The sequence below is a fragment of the Oryzias latipes genome, chromosome 16 (assembly GCF_002234675.1).
Source record: "Oryzias latipes chromosome 16, ASM223467v1".
Classification (NCBI taxonomy): Eukaryota; Metazoa; Chordata; class Actinopteri; order Beloniformes; family Adrianichthyidae; genus Oryzias; species Oryzias latipes.
Genome location: NC_019874.2, coordinates 7,981,737 through 8,008,030, shown reverse-complemented (window position 1 = coordinate 8,008,030; position 26,294 = coordinate 7,981,737). Strand labels below are relative to the sequence as shown.

At 41.4% G+C, this 26,294-nt stretch overlaps 1 protein-coding gene across 7 annotated transcripts in view; it reads left to right on the top strand.

The window, feature by feature from the left end:
* adgrb1 (adhesion G protein-coupled receptor B1) overlaps positions 1-26,294 on the top strand; it is a 186,575-nt gene that overhangs the window by 119,607 nt on the left and 40,674 nt on the right. For all 7 annotated transcript variants that reach the window (XM_023963830.1, XM_023963834.1, XM_023963831.1 and 4 more), the window contains exons 15-18: positions 6,955-7,030; positions 10,505-10,607; positions 10,717-10,760; positions 20,768-20,894. In XM_023963830.1, the coding sequence (XP_023819598.1) occupies positions 6,955-7,030; positions 10,505-10,607; positions 10,717-10,760; positions 20,768-20,894 (350 nt within the window). The remainder of the gene's footprint in view (positions 1-6,954; positions 7,031-10,504; positions 10,608-10,716; positions 10,761-20,767; positions 20,895-26,294) is intronic.

The following is a 26,294-nucleotide window of genomic DNA, read 5'->3' as shown; positions in this document are numbered from 1 at the left end:
CCACAAGAAACAAGGTGAATGTGTCACCCCACCAGCATTTGAATACCAGCCTAATCATCACACCTCTGTGCAGCATGCAGCTCAAACCACAGGCTGGTAACACATCAGCTTGTGGCTTAAAAGGGCTTTAATAAACAGCTGGGATCATTACAAACCAAAGCCAGGTGTAACCAAAACCTCCAGGGCTCAGACGTGGGCTGCAGGAATGAGGAAGGAACCACTTCTAAAAGCCACTGGACTATATGGAAGAGCTCAGGGATTGGAAATATGTTTAGGTACTTTCAGGTGCAGCACAATTATTGGATGTCAACACAATATACACAATGACAAATAAGCAAACAAGATTTAAAAAAAACATAAATAAGCCCACACCCCCACATTTACACAGAGAATTTCCATAGCCGCAGTCACATGCACCCGTACCGAGGGTCGACCCATATGGGTGATACAGGTTTTTGGGTTTCCAGCCCATGTGGGGTTGTAGACAGTAGCGACTGCACCTTTAAGGGGGGACAAGTGTGTCTTACAGTTCTCTTGAGGCTTGTACATCCATCTTGAGGCGCGTCATGAAAATTGAATGTACCATTGTTGTACATTACTTGAAGTGCAACTTATGACGCACGGAGGATGATCCTGTTGTATGTTGGCTTACCCCACACCCGGGTCATTAGTAACGTTTTCACACTGGTTCCTTACTGGCCGCGCTCAAATGCTCCGTACACAGGGTGTGCACGTGATACGCAAGTGCCTGTAAAACTCCTATAGGATGTTCACACAAACTGCACTTTGATTGTCTAATTTCCAAATTTATAACAGCCAAACTGCAGCAAGGAAAACGCACTTACAACTTGATCAGCGCTAACAAGCTCTTTGAGTGGTCTGCAGGTTGTTTTTTGAGGCGGGGGGTCAAAAAAAAAGAAGAAAAAATAAGGTACAACACGCCAGTATTTCACCCTTACATACCTGTTGTACAAAACTGTGCATGAACATTTTGCTCTCCAGGCTCACGTAGCAGTCTATGACCTTTATATTTTCTGTGGGTCACCTTTGTGTCCCATACAGATTTGCCCATTTTTTGGCCACAGACTGCTCACGTCCACCTACAGGGGCAGTTATGACTCGGGCTTTAATGCACTACCACAAGTAATGTATCCTTTATGGTACCTTTTTGAAATTTGAAATAACTACTTTTCTGATGTTGTCGGAAATCAGAACATTTCAGAACAAACGCCTTTTCATTTGGAATTGTTGTTTAACTTTATTTATTTATTTATTTTAACTTGTTCTCTCCAACAACTGAGCAAACAGATTATAGCTGAAGGCCTTTTGTTGTGTTGGACAGGTTTTACTATCACAAAAAGAGGTTGCATATCTTCGGAAAGCCAGAGTGTAAATTTGTATAAACCCCTTTTTGTTTTTTTATTATTTATTACTTATTTGTTACATTTAGTGTGTGTGGGTAGGGAGAGGGGAAAAGTATGTGGGGGTGGGGGGGTTAGAAGAGAATAAAACGGACAGAGGGTGAGAAAGTGGGATACAAGTGCCGATTTGAATAAGTTATTATTTTAAGCTGTGCAACAATTATACCAGATCTGCTGAAAAGACAAATATTACATCAAAGGTGAAATTCTGACACGAAGACCAGCGGGAAATGTCTGTCCATCAATACACTGTGGGTTAGGAGGAGGGATGAAGAAGACAAGGAGCAGTGTGGCAATGTGCATGTGGGGGTGGAGATACATGCATGCTGCCAAAGTAAACCGTGTCTTCATGAGGGGAACCAGATCCTACCCAGCCAGACCAGAGGGGGGGGGGGGCCTTAGCACCCCTTGGCCAGTAGCACCCCCGGAGACAGGACCCACGCAGCCCGGGGGGGGGGGGGGGGGACTGCCCACAACCCAGCCAGGCGCAGAGGGGGGCCCCCCACCGGGGGACATAGGCTAACCCGGCGTCAGGGCCCCCAGGCCACAGGACAGGCGCGCTCAGCCGTACCAGGTAGCAGCCATGGGGGCCACTGGGCGCTGGACACCGAGACACGGGCCAAGGACGAGGCCAGCCCCCCCCCCCCCCGAGGACCCATGAGCCGCCCACCACCCAGCCGGAGCCTTGTCTGCTACTTTATTTGTAACAGAACTTCTGTCAATGTTGGTCCTCATCACCATCAATATTACTGGAAGACACTATCAGCTTTGCACTTATACAACACATTTGTTAACGTCAAGTGTTACATAACAGCGCAAAACCGCTTTTCTCCGCCACAGGTTTCACTGGAATTCTGTTAATTGTGTTGAAGAGTTATGGTAGAAGAAAGATTTGATTTGATTTCAGACATCTACTTTAATAGAAGAAAGGAAAGAAGTGGAGCTACACTTGAGCCAAAGCTCCAGTGTTAACGACATAAGGTTTCATATCAAGAACCTTGCTTCCACGCAGGTATAATACCAGGATGACAACCTTGAAACTTTAGTTATATTGAGAAACTTTATTTTTCTTTGCTTGAAAAATGTTACCAACATTGCACTCACTCTCGTTCTTGCACAGAGGAAAAAATTCCTGCCACTGGGAAAGAGAAAAAAGAGTTTTCCCATGGTTCTCTTTGGAAAGAGCTTCTTTGTTCTCTTGGATAACCTGAGGAAACCTGAGGAAAATTTCTTCCTCACATGAAGGAAAAATACAGAATTTGTAAGCTGTGCCAAGTTTGGTGCCATAAAATCCAGTAGGCTTTGCATTCTTCCTGCCTCCTGGTGCCAGAACCACAGTTTTAAGGAGCAATAGGCCTTTCTATCAGTCACAATGTCTTTGACCATTAAAAGGTGCCACAGCTACTATGCTAATGAGCCCATCACTCCTAATCAGGAGCCGGCAGGAGCCAATCAGGTGCAATTAGAGGTAGTTTTCTCAGCAGCAGGAAAAGTATTTCAAAGAGGGCAATGTCACCCCCCCCCCACACACACACACACACACCCGATCTGCACTCTTCCCAGACTTATTTCCATTACTTTAAACGTGGTTCCTTCAAGCTTTTATCTGTTTCTCTGACAGTAGTTCAAAATAACATCTTTGAGCCGTTGGTCTCAGTTGTTGTCCTCATGGTTTACCCAAAGCAGTTTTATGGCAACCCATCCCCCACCCACTGAGGATCAGCTGAATCATGTGATCCAGCGATCTGATTGACTCAACACATCTGAGCCAGGTAATTGACAGCAAGGAAGACAAGAAACACAATCATGATAGTAAAGCTGGAGGACCAGGTTAAAAGGTTCAATCATATGATATGGCGTGACGTGTGTCTGTAATCTATTGAGTGGTCACCAAAACAAGAAGGTTGGTGAAAGTTTTCTTAATGTAACATTTTGTGTCTTAATATCAAAACTATCAAAAGTTTTAAAATGAATACTTCAGCTGATCGCCACTCCATTTACTGAAGGTGAAAAAAATGAATAATGACACTGATCAATTTAAAAAAAACTATATTACTATAATTAGCAAACTAATGAAAAAGTAGAAACATTTCATTTTACATGCCATGACAGAATGAACTTGCATTAAGTTATTCAGGCCCTAAGCCAAAAGCATACGCCTATTTTTTCATGTTAATGATTGAGAGGTTCTCAGAAGTATTAATGGTATTTTGTTCGGACGTATCAAATCCTATAGCTGTAGGTAAGACAACACACAAATGTAGTTATTGCCAAAATGTGTTTGAAAAAGATATATGACCTGCTGTTTGTGAATTAAATAGCTTTTTAGATATATTGGAAAGATATATTGGAAATGTTTTTTGTATTTCTTTGCATTAGAATTCACATTATTGTTGGTGATGGCAAAGTTGTTAAAAAGAAAAATTCAAAATGGCGCTTCATGTCATGGATATTCAGTCAAGTGGGTCAGTTAGAATCCGAATACATGAACCATCATTTCCCACTTATGTGGAGCTGTGATGCGGAGGGAAGCAGTGTCAGTAAAACTGTATGCCCCTACCCCCTTTCCACAAAAACTTCCTCTAGCTCTGCCGGGGGGTAGAGTTTTTCCATTTTGCATAAATGTCAATTATTTTACTATCGTTTTATCCATTATACTTCATTTCCTTACCGTGCTTCATGCTCATCACATTCATCATCATGACATCATCATTAAATGGCCGCAGCTCTGTCATACACTGCATCCCTCTTTTTTTTAATTGACATTATAAACATGAACACAAAAATTAACAGAAAATCGCTTGGCACCTTATTTTTGTCTAAAACATCTAATAAGCTTATAACCATGGGCTGTAATTTACTATTTGAAACAGTGATGTTAACTAAAAAATTCCAGTAAAAATAAATTTTCTCAAGTTTAATTAAATTCAAAATGTAAGTTCTGTTCTGTGTCTGTGATGTGTTCTTTGCTCACAATTAATATAAAACCATTTCTCACTTCAAACGTATTCTCCAAAGGTACATAACTCACAACTTTCAAACATAACAAAGAACATTCTGTTCTGTCAAGCCTTTTCTTTTTAACCTTCATGTAAACGGGGTGAACTACAAACAATGCCGGGGATTACCTTCCTCCTTTTGTGGTGTTGTTAATCTTTGTGACTAAGTCCATACGATTTTGAGCTCAGCAGTTCATTCGAAAGACAATGTCTGGAACTTCTGGTCTTAACAGGTGTAGCAGTTTTTTTCACAGCTGATTGCTACACCTGTTAAGCTGATTTCACACCTTAAAAGGTGTAGCAATCACCATTTTTTATTTCCTTTCCATGCTTCTCCGCACATGCTCCCAGGCCAGCCAAGGGAGGTGATCAGGAGGTTCTGGAAAGAGATGCCCAATCCACCTCAACTGGCCCTTCTTGATCTGTAGGACCATCACCTTCCTTTGCATTTCCATATCACAGCACATGCAACACAAAAGTGTTCTAAGAAAGAATTCACATTTCAACCTCAAAGAATCCCAAAACCTTACAGCGTGATGGACTTCTGTCTCTCATAGTGCTCTGTTGTAGTGACTGGCAGCCTGGTTGAACATATGTTAGGGTTAACTAACAAGAACATGAGCAAAACACACAAAACATCTTCCTCCTCAAACCCCTCATGTCATATTTGTTTTCCTCCCTGCTTGTGGGAGCTGCTGTTCTCTCAGTCTGCTACAGGACGTGCTGAAGCTGGAGAGTCTGTTATTTTCTGGTGGCCTGACAGATGTTGCTGGGATTTCTGCAAAGAGAGAGAAATATTTGATCACAGATTGTGCCTTCATTTAGCCCAGGTGTCAGGTTTTGACAGATTCCCTTTCACGCTGCAGAGTTCCTTCTGGGAGATGGGGCGCTCGTGAAAACCACAGCATGTTGAGCAGGGCAGATCAATAACAGCAAGCAGATATCCCCTTAGTATGTCACCTACTCTAGATATATTAATCGACCTGTCAAGGTTTCTAGATTAGGGCCAATTCATCTCTTCCTGACCTGAACAGCACATATGGCCTGAGATGAATACTTTCAACTAAAACAGCCCCTCTTTTTACAAACTAGAACAACATTTTATTTAAGAAGCTCTAAATATTTCAAAATCATCTTGATATCTTAGTTTGATGGTGACTTGCCTCTTCTGTTTCATATGGATTGTTTACTGACGATGTCCCTTGTGGGAACATATTGTCTCCTCACACTAAATATGCTTGAAGAAGCCCTGCAAGATATTATCTGCTACAGAAATGCAATAGTTGGCGATACAACTATCTTGAATCAAAACATGGTGGTTGAATATTACAGCTTGGATGTTTGTCCAGTTGCATGACTCAGGACTGGGAAAGGAAAAGAAATCCATCCAAAAGTGATTGCATTTGAACCTCAACATTCCTCCAGGAATCAAGGGATCAAGCTTTAGATTAGCCCGTCATCCCATCAAGACTGTCAGAGCAATGATCAGCTTTTAAATGCACTGCTGTACTGACAGCAGTGAGATGATCAATCTGAACCAAAGTCTGAAAGAAAATTCCTGAAAATGCCATAAAATGTAGCTGGTGAGTGAGACTGGACCAAAAAAAAACGATCTGGCTCAGTTTAAGAAACCCAGAACCCTTAAGTGCAGAGAAGCAACGTTGGATCAAGTGGTCTCATGCTCTTCAAGACCAGCTTTGGAAACAGGAAAGGACCATCTTGGTGAACATAATCACCTGCCCAAAATTTTGCAAACTTTGCAAAGACATTTATTGCTAAGATAAGCAAAGACTGGGAAGCTTTTTGCACCAAGAAATGTGGATCAGACACCCACTGAAGGAGGAGATTTACACCTACCTGCTGATGTTCGAGACAGGATCTGGAACAAGCATCAGGTCCTCCCTAAAATCAGAAGGACTTGAGAGATAGAAAGTTAAGAACATTTGATGTAGTTTTATCTAACCCCTTTAGCTTCACAACGAGAATTTGTTTTCAAAGAGATAAAAGCATTTCCCCGTGGTGAGATAGATCTGTTTCCCTATCACAGTCGTTGGAGTCTGCTGTGCTGCATGGTTTTGGCTTAAACAGACACCCGGTTTTCCACAACTCAATCATCCAATAAGAAGCTGATTCAGGTGTTTGAGCATGGTTTCAACATATAGGATGTGGGCTTTGAAGGCCTCTACATCACATCTTACTAACCATCCTCAGTAATTCAAACAGGAATAACTGCCATTAAAAATGGTCTTTTGAAATGGAAACCCTGTTCCAAGATCCAATGAGCAGGGAGAGGGACTCTGGATTATCCCAGCTCGTCTCCCAAAACACAACTGAAACAGTCATGCTGACTCTGCAGTTTTTTTCATTTGGGACAGACATAAAATTCATAAAGAGGGATTTCGGGTATGGTGTTCTCCATGATTTTTTGCAGTTATTCACAAAACGTTTGTTCATTTCTAAATGCGGACTGGATTGACTTTCCCTGGCGTGTTTTTGCTGTTAATGTTTTCACACATCTCTTTGTTTCAATGCAGATGGAGATGACTCCTCCGCCTTTGTGACCGGCATAGTTCTGTACAGAAACCTGGGCAGCATTGTGACTCTGCAGAGGTAAGAGGGATTTTTCCCACAGCGATGATCTCTACCTTATCAATGACTTCTCCACTTAGACAGAAAAAAGGTAAAATGTGTGGAAAATGTAACCCAAACTTAACTACACTGAGCCAAACCGAAACAAAATTTACCAGACCCATCCAAAATGAGTGAAAATGAACTAAAGTTGAGCCAAAATAACTGCACCAAACTCTGCCAAAATGAACCAACTGCACCAAACTTAGCAAAGTTGATTCAAAATTAACTGAAATTAACCAAATTAAGAAAGATGCTAAACTTTTCAAATTTGAAAATGAATGAAATAGTTAATAAAGACTGTGGAGGCCATTTGAGTCCAGTGAACTCGTCATGTTCAAGAAACCCGTCTGAGATGGTTCCAGCTTTATGACATGCTGGAACCATCAGAAGATGGAACACTGTGGTCAGAAATCGATGGACATGGTCAGCAACAACACTCAGGTTGGCTGTGGCGTTGGAACCATGCTCAATTGGTACTAAGAGGTTCAAAGTGTGCTAAAAAAAAAAATTCTCCCAGACCATGACACCACCACCACCAGCCTGAACTGTTGATACAAAGCAGGATGGATCCATGCTTTCATGTTGTTGACGCCAGTTCTGACCCTACCATCTCAATGTGGCAGCAGAAATGGAGACTCACCAGACCAGACTAAATTGTAGCCTGTTCTTAGCTGACAGGAGTGACACCTGGTGTGGTCTTCTGCTGGTAGCCCATCTGCCTGAAGGTTGGAGTTGTTGTGCGTTCAGAGAAGTCATTTCAGTCACCGTTCTTACCCATTCAGATGCTCGGTATGGACTGCATCAGATCGTCTGGACCATGTCACAGGCCTAAATGCATTGAGTTGCTGCCATGTGATTGGCTGCTTGGAAATGTTGGATACGAGCGGTTTGAAATGTGTGCCTAACAAAGCAGCCAGTGAATGTATTTCTAAAACGCTTGTTGTAATTATGAATCTCTTCTACTGTAAAAATACCTATGCATTTATTTCATTATAATTGTTAGAATGAGTTAAGAAGCTGTCAATATAGCACCAGTTAGTCTGTGAGGCAAAAGCTGCTGTTCATCACAGTGAGGCATAAAATTATTTAGTCAGCCACCCATTGTGCAAGTAAAAAAGAAGAGTGAGGTCTGTCATTTTTTTCACAGTGTGAGGGACAGAATGGGAGGAAAGAATCCAGGAAATCACATTGTTTGACTTTAAGGAAGTAATTGGTAAATTGCTTGTTAAAAAAAACCACATTTGGTCACCTACAAACAAGCAATATTTCTGTTCCGCACAGACCTGCATCTTATTTTAAGTGGATCCTCAGTCCTCCTCTCGCCATATTCATGGTCAAGCTCCTTCATATGTCTTTGGAATGAGCTTCTGTTTTCCCGGCGTTCACTGCACCCTGTGAATTCTTTTAAAAATGACAACTGAAAACCTTTTTGTTTTGCAAAGCATTTGAACTGAAAATGCTTTTATTCGGGCTTGGCATGATTGTTCTACGTGGTATACGTTTTTTGTCTTTTACATTTAAAAGGGACTCAAATCCTGCAGTGCTTAGACTACGGCATGTCCAGGCTCCTTTGAAGTTTGTTAGAGATCAGAATTAGGCAGCCCAACAGCAAAGGTCAAAATCTGTGAAACTTTACCAAAGTAATTTATTCGGAGCAAGCGCAGTCAAAAACAAGGAGTTGGGGTCACCCAAGGTGTCAATATGTGATGCGGAGGGGGATCACTGTCCGGGTCCATACATGACGAGTTGGGGTGAGAACGCGTCGGGTGTTTCTATCCACAGTCCGCTGCTGCCTTAGTTCCTTCTGAGCAACATTCCCTGACTTCTGATCTGAGGATCATCTGCAGACTGTCCAGAATGTGCTGATGCATGTGGAAGACACAGCTACGCTAAAGAGGAAACGCATTTTTAAAATAGCCTCTGACAAATTGAAAACAGGACATGATACACGCGACTACCTCCAAAAGTAGCGCAGGGTGAAGTGGTTGGTCCCAGCACTGCAATTTAAACATGCACCCACTGCTGCAGGGGAGCCTGTGAAAGCAGAAGCAGCAACTCCAACACTGTCTTTGAGTTTACCACATGCTCCTTTAACAATTATGCATTCAATGCTAACCAGCAATTGTGCTAGAATGAGATTTTAGCAATCTTCTTTACCCTGCAGTGCACATTTGAGCAGAACTATGTGACACGAGTGTCTAGAAACTTGTGGAAGTTACAGCATCTAGCTGTGGTTAGAGAGAAAGCTGCTCTTTACCTCTTTTCAGAAGGCAAAGGCATTTGTAGAAGATGAGGCAAACACCAACTCCAGCACTCCCCCCATTTTTCATATTTCACTTTACTTCTCGTTTCCTGCTTTGGGTTTTCATGGATGCTTTTGTTGTTTCCATCCATGACCCCTCCCCTGTTTTTAAATTGATGCTGCCTGAAGAAAAATGAGATTAGTATGAAGAAACTGAATGACATAAAAGTTTAGGTTGACTGATTGCGTTTTTGAAAGCTGAAAATTTGATTGTGGATTGAGGACACAATAAAAAAAAAAACTACCAAAGAGCTGCTGAGCATATTTTACCAGCTTTGGTGTTGGTGCTTCCAGGTGCAATTCACTTTTTTCTTGATTGGGTCTTTCATCACAATTCATCCCACATGCAGTTCAAAAAGTAAAAATAGCCACCCATTTTAAGCAGCCTCCAAAGGGTTTGAATAAATTACCACAAAATGAGTACGAGAAAGGGGAAGTTGAAATGAAATAAACCAAGTTTAGACGGTGAAAAAATGTTTTAACCCGAAATTGTGATGCTTTATGTTCCAATGTGTCATTCCTACCCAAATGTTCTTACAAGTAAGTGATAGTTAGGTAAATGATTGGACGATCATCTTTCAGAGAGACTTTATAAAATAGACGCTGAAGTTCTTTTGTGCCAGACTGTGACGTTGTGCCGTCCAGAAAGTTACCAGCTCATGCAAGCTTTTGCAATTACAACTTAGTCGGTTTGGGCTACAAGGCAGGGGCTGTAGGCGCTTCACTGATCAACCTTCCAAAATTTCTGATGACTAATCAGTCCTGCATAATGTGGTACTCACTGACTAAACAAACAGGCCAAAGCTGTCTGCAGGGACTCCACTTTCATTATTTCTACATTCAGCTTTCACCAAGAAAGGGATCGGTTTGACGTCATGATGGGTTGTCTTTGCTTTATTTGCCAGCAGGTATGTGTTTAGTTTCTTTCAACCATATTATTTGTACCAAACACGACACCAGATGGTGATGGTGCAATTAGGTGTTGGGTGACAGCGAGGAAGGGGACAGGTGCTGAACAACCGTCTTTGCTTTGTCCTTGTGAGCTTCTATAAAGATGCATCACCATGCAGAGGGTCAGGCCAATGCTGCAGACTCTGTCCTTGTTTGAAATGACATGTTTCTTTCTCTCTGTCTTTCTTTTCTTTTGGAAGAAATGCGACTGTCCTGAACTCCAGAGTTCTGTCCGTGTCCATCAAGCCCAGCCCTCCTTCCCTCGCAGCTCCTGTTGTGGTGGAATTCTCTCACCTTTACAACGTCAGTTGCCAAATCCCTTTTGCTTTGCAACATTTGCAAATACAAAACTAATATGATGGAGGATTGTGCTGGTTTAATCCGTTATTATGACTCTGTCTTCATCCCTTAGGGGACTTCCAACCAAACCTGCATATCATGGGACGAGAGTGACAGGTAAAGTCTATTATTCTCTGAATCTCTGCTTTGTGATGTGATGTTCCAGGCTAATCAAATGTATTTAATGCCAAATCGTGTTTAACAGTGCAAATGTTTTGGGTGCTCATTACTTTTCGCCTTAAGAAGCCAGATGTTCTCATTTAATTTTAAAGATGGATAGAATGGGATTCTCTGAAACCCTCCCGAGGTTTGTCTCTGGGACATTCCCGTAAGAGCATTACACTGTACAAACTTAAGTAAATGAAAAGACCCCAAAAAACATCGTCTAATTTTCTGTCTTGCAAGGAAAAAAATCTGATGCTTTTTCAGTGGTAAAATAATCTTAGTTTGACAAAATATGTCTTAGTGACTACAAATATTTTCTTAATTTACAAATTCTGGGTAATACAATTTTTCTTTCCCTATTAGCAGATTTTTATTTTATTTTATTTATTTATTTGCTTATTTGCTTATTTAAAGAAAATCTACCAATGGGATATTGAATTGTTGACTTATGTCTAAGTTTTTGCAGTGTAAACTAGTTTTGTGTCTCAGCCCGTGACCTGCTTTAGGTGCATTAATCTTTCATCAAATGTGAGCTTAGCAAAAGAATCTTTCTTAAGAAAGTGAGGCTGGAGAAATAGGCTAAATTGACTGACAAGAAAAACCATAGACTTATGTGGAAGACCCTTGCTGAGTTGTGCCAGACCGACAATGTTTGACCAAACTGCTGTTTGATTAGCAGGTGTGGCGAGCAAAGTTGGGTGAGCGTCAGTGTCACGACATATCCGGGGTGCGGCGACCACAATAACAAAAAGCATAGTGTCTGTAAAATGAAAACAAGTCTCAGCAGGCGAACAACAGGAGCACTCACTTCGTTCTCCTTCTTCTTCTTCTATTAAAGTATTTCAACACAATTACACTTTCCATTCAGTGCATTTAGTTGTCCAATATACAATTTGACCTCAAAACTCTACATTAAATATCTGATTAATACGTCAGATCAGTAAATACTCAATTTATTTGTTCTTTTTTCTTTCTAAAACAATACATTTTAATTTCAAAAGGAACATCTAAGAATCACATAAATTTAATTTACTTTTACTTTTGTAATTGTAGTACAAACAACAGACATACTGCTATGTGCTGTTACTTTAGCCTGTTTTAGCTTATAAATGGTGGACATTTCACATTTAGAAAAATAACTTTACCATAAAAACAAAAGAACATTCAATCTGTAAAATTACAACTGCTACAAAAACCACTTTATATTTGTCTCGCTTTTGAACATGCTTAAAGTCACATCAGGAGTCTTACAAAATCATCAAAACACATGCAGAGTCATAGATGCAGATAATTTACAGAGTTGCTATGGCAACGCAGGCTCATTTAACACGGGCTAACAACATACTGTCTTACAAACACAAAATAACGCGATGGCACCGGCTACTTCCGGTCTGGCTTTTCCCGCTGTTACTCAGCAAAAATAACTCAAACCTTCTCGATTTACATCAAAAACACAAATCTAGCAGTGGCTTCATTGGCCAAAGTGTTTTTAAACAGAAACAGGAAGTTGAGCTGTCTTCAGCCAGCTGGTGGCGCTGCTGGCGTGCCGAAGGTTCCGCCTACCAGACTCTTAATGCAGTTCCTTTTTTTCTTTTATTTCATAGGCTACTTTTAACAAATGCGTACATTTTTTTTCTTTAATTACTGTAAAATATTGGCTTTAAAATAAATAAATAAAATAAATACCAAACGTGGATGCACATATTTGGGTGCATCACATCACCATGACTGGGTCATGGAAAGATGCAAATCTGATGTGAGAAGGGGACATTTTCTCCAAATCTAAGACATCAAGAACGTGACACTTCCTGTCACTCAAGTGACTAATTACGTGGCGCAATGTAAACAAAACTGCAATCATCATCATGTCAAAGGATCAAACTCAAATGGAGTCTGTTGAATCGTGAGACTCCGACTCTTCTGAAGACAAACTATGAAGGAAATTTAAATGGTAGCAAACTGCTTTTCCATTTTAATGTGAGTTACTGTGCAAAGCTTGACTCACTTTCATGCAGATATGAGGCACATCTTGCTCCTCAGCAGGTTGGGGGCCAGCTTCCATATGTGTCGAGCCTCTAAATTGAACCTGTAAATTGATACCTTCTGGACTTAGTGTTGTGATTCTTCCCGATCGTCTTTTCAGGCAGTAAAGACGATGAGCCACTGCCACTACCTACAATTTGCACATATTGCACAGATGTAAATTGACCATATTTGAAAATTGGTGATAAAAGTCAGAAAACTAGTAATGTTTTCGTGAAAATTTTAGAGCTATATCACGAATGAACCACGCAAAGAACATGTAAACCAATGTAGAACATGAACCATGTGTGATTATTGTGCTGTTTATTTTGCGATACATTTGTGATTTGTGCGTCAATTACGTAATCTTAACGTGATATGTGCGATGTAAAAGTTATGCATCTGTGGTTCATGCGTGAAAAGTCTGTTAGACATACGTGGAATGGTCATGGAAAGCCACAAATATGCATATACTTCTTGCAAAAATCACGCAGAATTGTGTAAGATTTACGTAATGATTGTATATCAACTAAGTAGGCGTAAACTGCGTAGTTCTTAGCCAATCAAAAATTTGAAAAAGCTCAAAACCTTCGATAGACATCTGCGCACATCGAAGAATGCAAGAAACATTCATGAATTACGTATATTCAGAGATGCATCACAAAAGACCGAAATTTCATACGTGAAAAATACGCAAATTGTACGTAGTGGCTGTGAGCCTTATTGTTAAAGCTGTGCACTGACCTGACCTGTTACACTAAAAATGATGGCTGCTGTACCTTGAAGGTTTGAAGAAGGTCTCAGTCAGAACATCAGCAGCCTCTTTGCAGTTATGTTGGTGTCTCATTAACAATCTGTATATTTTAAATTGAAAATGGGGCATTCATGTAAAAAAAAAAAAGATGCATAGTCTAGAATCATAGATAGTGAGTGGATTCAACATGAACTGTTTGTATGATTGTTAACATGGAATATAATTTGACAGATTTTTGTAATTGTAACCTAACATAGCAAAGATCTGTGACCTTAAGAGACCGCAAACCAGCAGGAGCCACCAAAACCCAGTCCAGCCTTTGGAAAAAATACTCAACTGTCTGTTTTTCTGTTACCATTAAGCTATGTACAAGTGAACTATGGTTACTAGCATGAATAAAATAATGACTGCTATATAATGGTCACCCCTTTACCACCAGAGATGTAGCTGGTGACACCTAAATAACATGTGCTCCTTGAAATACAGTACCATAACTCTTTAGACGTTTACATCAGGGATGTCAGAATCCAGCCCTGAAGGGCTGAAGGTCCTACATGTTTTCTAACCAACCTGCCATTGAAGCTCCCTATTGGCTGAACAGCATTTAGATGAGCAGCAGATCAGGCAGGATTTCTGGAAAACCAGCAGGAGGCCGGCGCTCAAGGCCTGGATTTGGACAGCCCTGGTTTACATGAACAGTGGGAATCTGCTGATTCTAATGAAGAGAAAAGAGGCTCTCCATATCGTGTCAAGTGTTGGATAACGGCGCAAAGCTGCTTTTCTCCTACACAAAATCAGCTGATATGTCGATGATGGTTCTCTCTCATTCAGGTGATGCTGTCTTGAAGTTGAATGAAGTTAGCAACTGGAAGAATTGAAGTCCAGCTGCTATGATTGAACTTGAATAAAATCAGCTGATTTACGTTGATAGAGTAAACACCTCACTGCTGTAAAGTGTTGCATGTCAGTGCAAGGCGGCTTTTTTTCACTTGAGTCTACTGGATCAACAGCAACTGTGTCAACAGTTGATGAGTTGTGGTTGTCAAAAGAACAGGATACTGTTTACATTCTAGTAATAAATAATAAATAAAATGTAAATGTCTTATTTTTCCCCACTTTCTTCCGTTTATTCCCTTTTGGGGTCACGGGGCTGCTGGAGCCTATCCCGGCCACTTGTGGGCGAAGGCAGGGGGCATCCTAGACAGGTCGCCAGTCTGTCACGTAGAACAAATGTCTTTTTGTTTTTTACTTTTTAACAGCAGTACACATAAATCCTGTTTAAAACGAAATACACCTTAAACCAAACCAGATCACCATTCTGCTGCATATGTAAGTAAAGAAGACGAGCCAATACCTTCTGTTAGGATTCAAGCCCCCTTCTAGATATACATTGATAGATTGATAGATTGATAGATTGACAGACGGAGAGAGTTGTCAGGCAGTATCGATAAAGGCTGATGCAGCAGTTTAACCTTCATCATTTAAGGAAAGTGGCAGGTTTGGGTTTCCCCTCTAATTTTATCCATTTGTTTTGTTTTTCTTGATGTTTGACACCATAGCAAAATAACCGCTGCATAAACAGCTAAGAGCAACAGCACTAAAGAAAGTGTGCCAAAGAGAGCAAATAGAACAGGGACTGATGGGAATCTCTTTCTGTTTTAACTCACACATCAGTATATTGGCTTTTATGACTTCAGAAGGACGTCTCCAGGCCGCTGTCTTACTCCCGCTTTCTCTCATGGATGAGCTGCCTCCCAGTGAAGGACGGCTGTGTTTGTGCCTGCTGTACATCTCAACAGCTGTTGTCTGAGACTATGCAGCGCCATTGCTGTCACGGCTGCAACACTGATGCAGCATGTGGAAAATTAAAAATGTCACTCAGCGGGATCTTTCCTCTCCCTCCCAACTCGAGTCCACATGTCAACATGCAGAGTGGGGCCGTGCAGACGGCGCCAGGAGGAGGGGGCCCACTGAGTGCGGAGGAGAACAAAAGATGCAAATTAAAACGTTCAATTTCAGTGATTTTCTGGGTTTTTAAACAATTACTATTTCACTTCCTGGATTTTCTGTTTAAGTAAAACGAGAAAAACAGGCAAAAGGGAAAAATGTTTTACCGTCTCGTGAGTTTGGACATTTGCATTTAGATGGCTGCACACATTTGTGTTCCAGACATTCAAAGGAATAATCTAATGTGAGCTAAAGTGGATATTGAGCTGTGCACACTGCAATGTTATGACAGAAACATGAAAAAAACTCTTGAACTTTTATAAAATAACTCTTTTCATATACATCAAAAATATAAAGCATGGGCTTGTATTTATCAGCATTTGTTTGCAGAATCTAAGCAAGAAACCTAAAATATTTTCAGAGGAATTCATAAATTTGCATTAAGTTTGCATTAAGTTTGCATTATTTAATTAAGCAAAATTTGCTTTTGCAGTATCTTAGCAGTCACGCCTTGTATTAAAAACCTGCTTAAAGAAATGTTTACAGGTCTTACAGTAAATAACATCCAAATGAACAGACCCGGTTACCTTGGTACAGACAAACCCCTTCCAGCAGCCCATGTTCTTCAGGGAAAACACAACTGTTTTTTGGTTTGTAGACCCTTTCCAAAAAATTTAAACATCATAGAAAATTGTTTTCATTTACATTCTTCCATTAAAAAAAAAACTGTCATAAAATATAAACTCAGATCCAATGAAATCCCCCAAATCAGGATTTCAGAAAATCAGAAAACTGTGGAAAAATCTGCCTAAATTTCTGCATGACGTGAATGTTTGAAACAGATTTTCACCACCTAATCGTCTACTAAACTCAAATCACCTGCACAGCTTCCCCAGATGTTATTAAATGGTCATGATGTCATGAGGAAAGATTTCAGGCTTGATAACTTTCCAGAAGACCATCATGGATCCCCTCCATAGTCTGGGTAAGCCACAAAAGTTCCTAGCTAAGGACGCTGGCTGTTCACAGAGCGCTGTCCACATACGGTAGATACACAGAAAGTCCAAAGGAAGGACAAAATGTGTCAGGAGAAGATGCAGCAGCTAATGACTAGACCGTGGGCTTCAGTGGATCATCTAAAGGACAAGATTCAAGAACCTGCAGACCTCCAGAGAGAGTGGAATGAGGTGGAGGAACAGCTTTAAAAACCACCACATTCAGACGCATTCTGGAGACGACCTCCAGCTGACAAACCACTTCTGAGTCCGGACCACCGAAGAAAATGTCTCAACTGGACAAAGGAGAAGAAGGACTGGACTGTTGGCCAGAAGTCCAAGGTCCTGTTTTCTGATGAAAGGAAAGTGTCTTTCTCATTTGGGAATCAAGGTCAAAGGGTTTGGAGGACAAGCGGTGAGGAGCTGCTGGAGGTCCAGAGTGAAATCTCCACAGTCGGTCAGGATTTGGGCTGCAATGTCCAGAGCTAGTATTTGTAAACTCTGCTGTCTTCAATCCAACATCACTGTAACGAAATTGAAGTTAATTTGATGTGATCATAATCTGTATTTTTCTGTATAAAGAAAAACTGAGAAGTCGATGGAGATTTCTCCAAAAGTCTTCTGCAATCCTGTTTTTGGGGTTTTATGAGCTGGAACCCCAATTTATGTAAAAAAAGAAAAAAAATCAAATAAATAAATGTTTGAAATCAATTAAACCCTGGACCCTGAGTCTACTATATTCTATGAAAGTCAAATTTTTTTAAATGGAATCATGGAAATGAACACTTTTCCATGATATTCTAACTTTTAGGAACAGGTCTATGTAGGGGATCAGTGGTGATGCTTCAGGGTCTCAGGAACTCTCCTGTGGGTCCAAACAAAAGACAAGCCTCACTTTAGTGCCCACCCATCCACCACCCCCCACCCACCCATAGATCACTCAAAAACGTTTGTCAAAACGGATTTTCCAAGTCTGAGTTTTATGTTTTCCTCCTCAAAGAGCAGTAAATATTGAAATGAAAGGTAGTCATCTCGGAAAGTAAAGACATTTGTAGCAAAATAAAAGTGTCCTTTAGACTGTAGGGGGTTTAAAGATGCAAATAATAACTAAAAACATTCACTATGTTTGTATTTGAGAAATACAAGTGGCCTTTTCCAAGATGTTTGACATTAGGAGCAATATTTATTTATATTTGGGAAGCGCTGAGGGAAAGGAAAGTGACTGACCTTATCCGCATGCAGCACCTGATATGAAGGACAGAACTCTGAAACAACCTTTTAACGGTTGTGTTTGCAGCTTGATCCAAGCAGGGCTTTATCCTCCGCTTCCTTCCCACTTTCTTTACGCCTTTGTCGACGCTCCACAGTCCAGACATCTAACTAAAGCTGTGATTGCAGTCTGCACTCCTGCTGCAAGATCAGAAATGTCTTGAAAGGTGGAAGCGGACTCTGAAAAGGCAGAGAACTATATTTATTTAGCACTTAAAGCACTTTCATCCTGCAGTCCATTTGCACTGCAGGTTTCTTTCATTTACACATAAACTCACTTTGACGCAGGTGTCGGGGGGTGCGGGTGGGGTGTAAGCTTCATCATAGGTCTACCCATTGAATTGACTGTGTGTGTTTTGGGGGGGGGGGGGGGGGGGGGGGTAACATGACTTTAGAAACTCTCCTGGTTGACGTAGATCCCGTAGAAATGGAAGGTTTTCTCGTGCTAGAGAAGCTTGAATACTGCTGAGGAGGAAGGTTTGGTTCTCTGCAGGGGCTTTGCTCAAATTGATATTATCATCCACATTGGCTTTTTGGAGTAGTGAGCATTAGATTGGAACATGTTTGAAAGCTCCTTTAGCCTGATGAACCCTTTATCTCCTACCAGGCAGATGAAGGGGGACCTGACTGCAGAGAAGAAACAGAAATTATACAAAATTTCAGAATGTTAGCACCTTTATTTAAAACGTTTTAATATGAATTAACGTTTTTGCAAGATGAGCTTAACCCCTTGTGCTATCTTAGATGACCCCACCCTTACATTGACGTGTTCTCCCTACCATGACAAAGGTGGATAAAGGTGGAAAGATTTCATGTAATCCATGGACACCAGTGAAGATCACAAATCACTGAAGAAAAAAGGTTCAGAGCACTGTCTAGTGGGTCTAGATGACCCAACTCCCAATGTTAAAGTGCCTAGGATAGCACAAGGGTTACAATGGCACAAAACAGATCATCGTTTTATTCCTTTCATAAAGGATATTAATACAAGATTATTAAATCTTTGACATCGGAGATTTAGCTCCAGTGTTTACATTCCTTAATCAACTATAAGTGGCTTTGCGCCGTTACACAATACTTTATATTATCAAAGTTGCATATTGGAGAAAAGACGCTTTAAAGTGTTGCTTGCAGCACAAAGCTGCTTTTCTCTGCCGATCAGCTGATTCACGTTGATCGTGTAAGGAGTTACGGTCAAAGCAAAGCAGGCTTTGACAGACACATCTCCAGTGTTAAAGTTTTAAAGCTTAAAATGGAAATAAAAACTGCAACTATGGGTCACCAGTTAAATTACTCTTTTTGGACCAAATAAAAGAGTAATTTTTCGACCGAAATGTGGAGCCGACACCGCTGTCTTTTTGAAGACTTAGGTTGTGTCTGAATTCCTTCACTACTACATAATGGTATAGTTGTCTGAATCTACAAACCAAAAATCCAGTGCCCTAGAAACTTCCCACAAGTCTCTGCGAAAACCAGTGTGCATTGATGTTCGATAGATTGGCAAATAGACCATAATGCATTGTGTTTGAACAGTTTCTGTTGAAAAGAAGATTAATTTAGTTATAAAACATCCACGTTTTCATCATCTGAACATTGTGGATTCATAAAAAGTCATCATAAAATGTTCGTGTTGATTACCTACAGTGGTGGACAAAATTGTTGGTACCCCTCAGTTAAAGAAAGAAAGCCCACAATGCTCACTGAAATGACCAGAAACGTTCAAAGGTAACAATAAATAAAAAAAAATTGAAAATTAAATATTTCAGAGACTGCTTAAATCTGGAAGAGCAGACTTTGACATCTCCATTGATAGGAACAGCATTATTTAGTTTTGTAGTAGTTCTGGAGTAGGGAGGGAATTATAATGTAGTTCGTGTCTGTGCAAGTTTAGCTTTGTTTTGCTTAATTGCTTAAGGATTGATTTATTAAAAAAAAATTGTTGAGTTTCATATTGTTGAGCAGATTTCTCCTGAAAAGGCGACACTTTAGAGACATGAAGGGAAGAAATTAAGAGAAAAACAGGACAGAGACAAAGCAAGGACGAAACATCCAATCTTCTGTTGTTGGGGTATTGAGCTGGGGGCTGATGGAAGCCTGTTCTGCGCAAAATTAAAATCTATCTTGGACAGCAGCTATGATTAATGAGTTAATATTTTGGAAAGAAATTGGAATCCAAGGAGGCGTCCTTATCATGTTGATAAGAGCTATGAGGCTGTGACTTCAACACACTTCAGTCTAAAAATCGATAAGAAGAAGATCAGCAGCAGCAGCTCTTCGTCCGTTTGCCTGTCAGTGCTGCTTAGTTTGTCTATCCGCTTTGCTGGACAATTGAGCTGAATGGCTGTTGTTGTGAGGGGCATGACAGAGTGGGAGCACTTAGTGATACATGTTTGGCTTTGTGGTAGGTAGACAGTTCCTAGAAATGGAAAAGTGCATCAAACATTTTCTTAGAACACTGAAAGGGAAGTGACACAGGGGAGATGCCAGGTGTCACATATTTGATGCAAAAGTATATATATATATACATATATATACTCTATATCACAAGAGAATTGTTTATTGGACAAACTTTGGCAAACATTTGTCTTTTTTTTTTCTATTGACTAGAAAAGATGTTTTCTTCTAGGTCTCAGAGGAATCCATGACTTTCTTTGCCTCCTTGACATTATTAATGTGAATAAGGCTGCTGGTGACAGAGCGGCGTGCGGGTTGATGCGGACGCTGCAGTGCGTTCATGCAGGCGGGCAGAGCGCGCGCGGACGCGTCGCTCTCTGCACCTTCTGCGCTGCAGCCGCGGGAATGTAAAATGGAGTAAAAGCCAGGCATCGTTGCGGATTTGAACCGCTCTCTTCCTCCTTTGGCTGGAACTGTCTTCATTCACCGCATCCCTTTTTCTCTTTCTGTGCGTGTGTGCGCGCCTGTCTGCGTGCGTGCGTGCCTGCCTGCGTGCGTGCGTGTGAATGTGTGTGCAGCTCCTCTCTGCTCGGATCCTGGTCTGCCAAAGGCTGCAAAGCCGTGCTTGTCGACTCGTTCCGAACCAAGTGCGTGTGTGACAGACTGTCCACCTTCGCCATTTTAGCCCGGCTAAACCCAGACATGGTAAGTGTGCCAGCCTCCCTTTCCTTCCTTGACGCTAAAGGTGTTTTGCAGGCTTTGGGGGAACGCATCAGCCTTCTTTCTTTCATTTTTCGCCGAAGGGCGTCAGTGTCTGACATATCAACAGATCCTCCCTCTCCCGCCTTTCCCTCCCCCTTCCTTCCCTGTCTTCTCTCCGTTTCGACATGCCAAAGCCATGATGCTAGAGGTTCACGCGGGCTTCCACGCACGAGCTCCTCTAGTCTCTGTTCCTTTGTGTCGGTGTGTTTTTCCATCTGCACACGCAGCAGGCTCGTATGTTCACACTAGAGGTGTGGATGTGATTCAGACACAGCTGATGATGGACATACGGTTACCCCCCCACCCCATCACCACCTCCACCTCTCCTCAGATGCTACACCAGCTATGGATGTTCCTTCCAGCACACTTGTAAATGTTAGCCGGTCTATGCTGTCACTATGGTTACCATGTCCCCCCCCAAGAAGGTCATGCATCTGCAGGTTAGCATCTGTTTAAGCATTGGTTTCCACAACCAGCACAATGGCGAGCACACAACGTCGATGCGGCCGGACGCAGCCTGCAGGCAGACGACGCCGCGCCGCTCAGAAACGCCTCACTTTTATCTGGCACAGGGCAGCGTCTTCATGTGGGATTTTCGTATGTGCAATTAGTTATTATTAGACTGAACACTGCCTCAGAAACCATTTGTGCAGTTGTTGCCATGGCAACAACACTGGCAACAGGGGTTGCGTAAAGACACAGGAAGCAGCAGGGCAGTCGGCCTGCTGCTTTGGGCCCAGAAGACCATCCATGCCAGAAGATGATCACGTTGGAGACGGCTGTTCAGCTGAATGCTTTTGGATCCCAGCAGACCCTTGGATTGAGCGTTTTCATCAGTCCCATACGAACTCTCAATAATTACCCTGAATTCTAGAACCACCCGTGTATGTATCCTCCATTAACCTTCATTTGGGTTAATTTACATACCTTCCACAAACCTGAAAAGGTGGGTTCAATGGCACTGACAGGGTTAAGGTCCCTAAACTCGCATCAACTGTATATGAGAACTGGAATGAGTGAGTGTAATGTCACCTATAGAAAAGGGTTTATTTCCTGTTCCAACCAACTGACATCAATTTAGACGACTTCTTTTTACGATATGAACCCCATGTTGGAACCAGAAATCATCAGTACGCAGTGATTGGTCTGAGTCAGTCTAAGTCAAGATATCTGTGGCAACTACTCTCTCCAATCAGGTGTGATCTTGTTGGAAGGCCACACCCCAACCACTTGAAAGTGGGTTACACAAAATTGATCAAACACTTTGAACGTTACTTTTATTGAGGCATCTGATTCGACCGTTTATAACTTGAATAACTTGCACTAAAGAAAAAAAATTTTAAGTGAGGATTATCAATAACATGATAAAATAAACGTTAGTAGAGCAAGACTGGTTATTCTGACAAATAGAATGACTGAGTTATAGCTGCTTCTCTTCAGAAGTCTATTAGATTTGTGTTTTTAAGGACCAGTGTCTACTGCTGTTTGAAACATAATGGGGACAGGTCACTCAGTCCAGTTTGCTTATACAGACAATGGAAACGACTCATGTTAGGATGGACTAATGCGAGTCGGGATCAATCTGTCCACACACTGGAATTTAAATTGGAGTCCTCATCATAAAGTCGTCACAAATACCCCCTCCCCTCCTGCGGGGGATTTTGAAAGTTTCAAATCTGTCTCCTAAAGTTAACTGGTTAGAGTCTCAATTGGAACCAGTGATCATTGGTGCGTCAGATTCTCTTTGTTTCTAATGTTCTTCATGTTGCAGTAATCAAAATGGCGTACTTCCTTTAATGTGTTTCCCATGAAATGAACTTAAAGTGTTTGGCCAAATCCAAATTGCTTCCCTGTCCCTACAGCTTCTCCCTACCCCTACATTTAGCCCCCCAAGTGGAGAGATGTTGAAAAAGTAGTGTCTTCAAATCCGGACCTTACTACCGCTCGATGATGTCATCAATAGCCGCCAGTCAGCCACTTTAGCGCGTAGCTGCTAGCGCTTGGAAAATACCAATATGGGTTTTATAAGGTTAAAAAGTCATGCAAAAACAAGTCATTACTTACATTTAAATGTAGACTCCTGTGCTTCAGAGCACACCTACGTTAGGAAATTTGTTTCTCCTCCCCACCACAATCGTATCACCCTACCAGCAGAGGGATAGCCAACCCTAAATCGCTACGGCTCCTCCTTTAAAAACACTTTGGACTCCACTATACCTTCAAATGCCTCTATAACTGGAGCAACTGGGGGAGCCAGAGCAGTAGGGAAGCAGTTCACATTTGGTCTTTGTTGTAAAAGATAGAGCAGCGATTTTTTTTCATTCAAAGAGTTTTCTTTATTTTCATGACTGAAAATTATAGATTCACACTGAAGGCATCAAAACTAGGAATTAACACATAAAGGTGTGAAACAACTGAAAATATGTCATATTCTAGGTTCTACAAAGTAGCCACCTTTTGATTTGATTACGGCTTTGCACACTTTTGGCATTCTCTTGATCAGATCCTTAGTCAGATCTGACTCTGGCACTAACAAATCCAAAACTGAAACCCTGGATCTGCTGAGACTCCTGTTTTGTTCTGTTTTTGTCCACTTTGTTGGCCATTTTCTGTCTTTAAAGTCAAAAGTAAACTTTCTAATCGTCAGCTGCTGTTTTCAAGCCGAATGCCAGTGTTTGTGTTGACTTCTGGAAGGTGATTTTGGAGAATATTTGCATGTTAACATGACTGAGGAATGAAAATGAGCTGCACCTTGGGAAGTCTGGATGTGCACATGAAGGGATGAAATCCAGCTAGTGTTGAACTCTGATGTCTGTGTGATGTCCGCCTGTACCAATGACTCATCTTCCATGAAAAACCTTAAACCTTTGGCTTCAAATGAGGGGAGTTGTTCTCATTGCCGATCCCCCATGTACTATTACTTTCCTATACAGCCACAGCCCCCATGCTAATTACTCCGACAGCAAGACGCAGTTGCTCCTAAATGGCCCCTCCGCTCCGTCTGCAGCTAGACTCTTACAGCTTCAGAATAACAAACACCCCAGTCTTCTACTCCTCCATCCTCTTCTTCCTCCTGCTCTTTCTCCCCTTGTTTTTATGGTGCATTGTTTTTCTTCTACTACTCTGCTGGAGGCATCTTTTGATTTTTTTTGCTCTCAACTATTCTGTTCATTTAACATTTCCTTTTTTAAATCGGTAGCTCTCACTCAGACAGTAAGAGCAAAGCTTAGAGGCCTAACTGAGGGTTGTGGGGTTTGAGGCCACGATATGCTGTGGTTGCCAGACATGTATGTTCCTTGGTAGTGAGGCGTTTACAGACAGGCAGTTGTCTGTTTCCAGTGGGACTTCAGCGTATTCTCTGCTGTGTCCTCAGAGGCGCCCCATTCCAGCCATATGTAAAGAGATGAATTCTTTCAACAACGATATGGCATCACACAAACAGGATGTTGCATTTGTGGCTGAGGCGGGAAGCCAGCCGGTACCCGAGGCAGTGGGAAATCACAAATAAGCGAGTAAATAGTGGGTCTGGTGTCCCGCTCCAGCCTGTGAACAGGCAGAGTGCAGCAGCTGCCTCCAAAAACAGCTCCCAGGGTGCTGGATCTGTCGCAGTTGTAAGAAACTTTACTCCAGAAGAAACATGGAGATTTTTTATCACTACATCCTTTCCTTTCCCGGAGTTCAGCTTAATTGAAGAGATGTTTTTAATGTAGGAGTGACTCAGAGGAGAAAAAGACAGTCAAAGGACACCTCAGCTTTTCCAAACTCCAAGAATGACTGAGCGTGGAGTCAGTGTAGGAGGTCCCTAAACAACGGCTGTCTGGGCCCTTCATGGAGGCATCATCTCCCAAGACAGAAATGATAACATTGTCAATCAATTATATACAAGTTTTCCTGAAAGACTTAAGAGGACTTTTGCTAAACACCAAATGCAAGCCTGTTTCATACTTACCAGCACTGAGGCACTCCTGTACTCCTGTCTGCTGTTCTGTCCTCTCAGTATCCCACTGTATTTTGGTTAACTTTTTCTCATAACACTCCTGAACTTCTTCATTCCACCTCAAAGTCTTCTTATCTGCTTTGCTCATTCCAGACGCACACCATTTATTTTTGTCCCAGTCACTCTGATCACTGTAGTTGTAGCTACCTATCCATTTATCTGGAAGAAACTCCTGATATCCTGTTTAGCTCCTCCCTAAAAGCCACACAGCACTTTTCTTTTTTCACCTTCCACCACATGGTCCTCTGCTCTCCCATTATTCTCTTCATCTTTCTCAGCACTAGAGTCATCTTCACACCACTGTCCTTGGCTTCCTGGTTACACTCTCCCAAGCCACCCCTTTGCAGACGTAGATCACTTTCAGTTTACAATGTCTGGACAAGATGTTATCCGTGTTTTCATCCCTCCACTCTAATATGTCTCCTGGCGGTATAACCACTGACAACATACAACATCAAATTTTAACTTCCAATTTCTGTCTCATCCTACTCTCTTCACTTCCAGAAGATTCTTATCAAATCTCTCCCTCAGTATCTTCTCCTCTCTTCCTCTTTCCATCCACTCCATGATCTTGAAGCTGCTCTCTTTCTGGCTGCTTTCTTAAAGACATTTGAGATCCATGGCTATGTCCAAATTCCCACCCTAACTCCTATATAGTGCACTATATAGTGCACTATATAGTGCGTTCGCCATTTTGTAGTCCTGTCCGAATCTACAATTCATAAATCCAGTGCCCTGGAAATTTCTCATAAGTCTCTGCAAAAAAACAGTGTGCATCAATGCTCACTTGATCGACGAACATAGACCACAATGCATTGCGCTGGAACATTTTTTACCTCAAAAATATATTTAAATGTATTTTTTGATAAACCATCAACGTTTTTATCTTCAGAAGACAGTGGACTCATCAATAACACTCGCAGAAGGCTCATTTTAATTAGATTTTAACTTGAAATTGATGACGTCATATCCAGCGTTAGAAAAAGAAAAAGTAATGAGCTTGGTGTTTGAATTGCTTTCAAAATTCACAGCACTACATAGTGTAGGGTTGGGCGATGTCCCTTAAATTGGCAGTTGACGATGTTTGCAGTAAACCATCGGGATGGACAATGATATCGTCGGGGGGCGGGGTATTTTTAATCTTTCGTTGTTATTTAATTATTATTCGTTATTTTACTTTATTACTCTTTATTTATCTTATTTCCCAACTAACGACTCATCCGCGATGATCCAGTATAAACTGAGGGAAGTGACTTTAACGAAAAAAATAAAAAACAAAATAGAAAAGAAGTAGTCCACTTGATTAGTCAAGTGGACCGGTGGACGGAGTGTGTGGGAGACTTCGG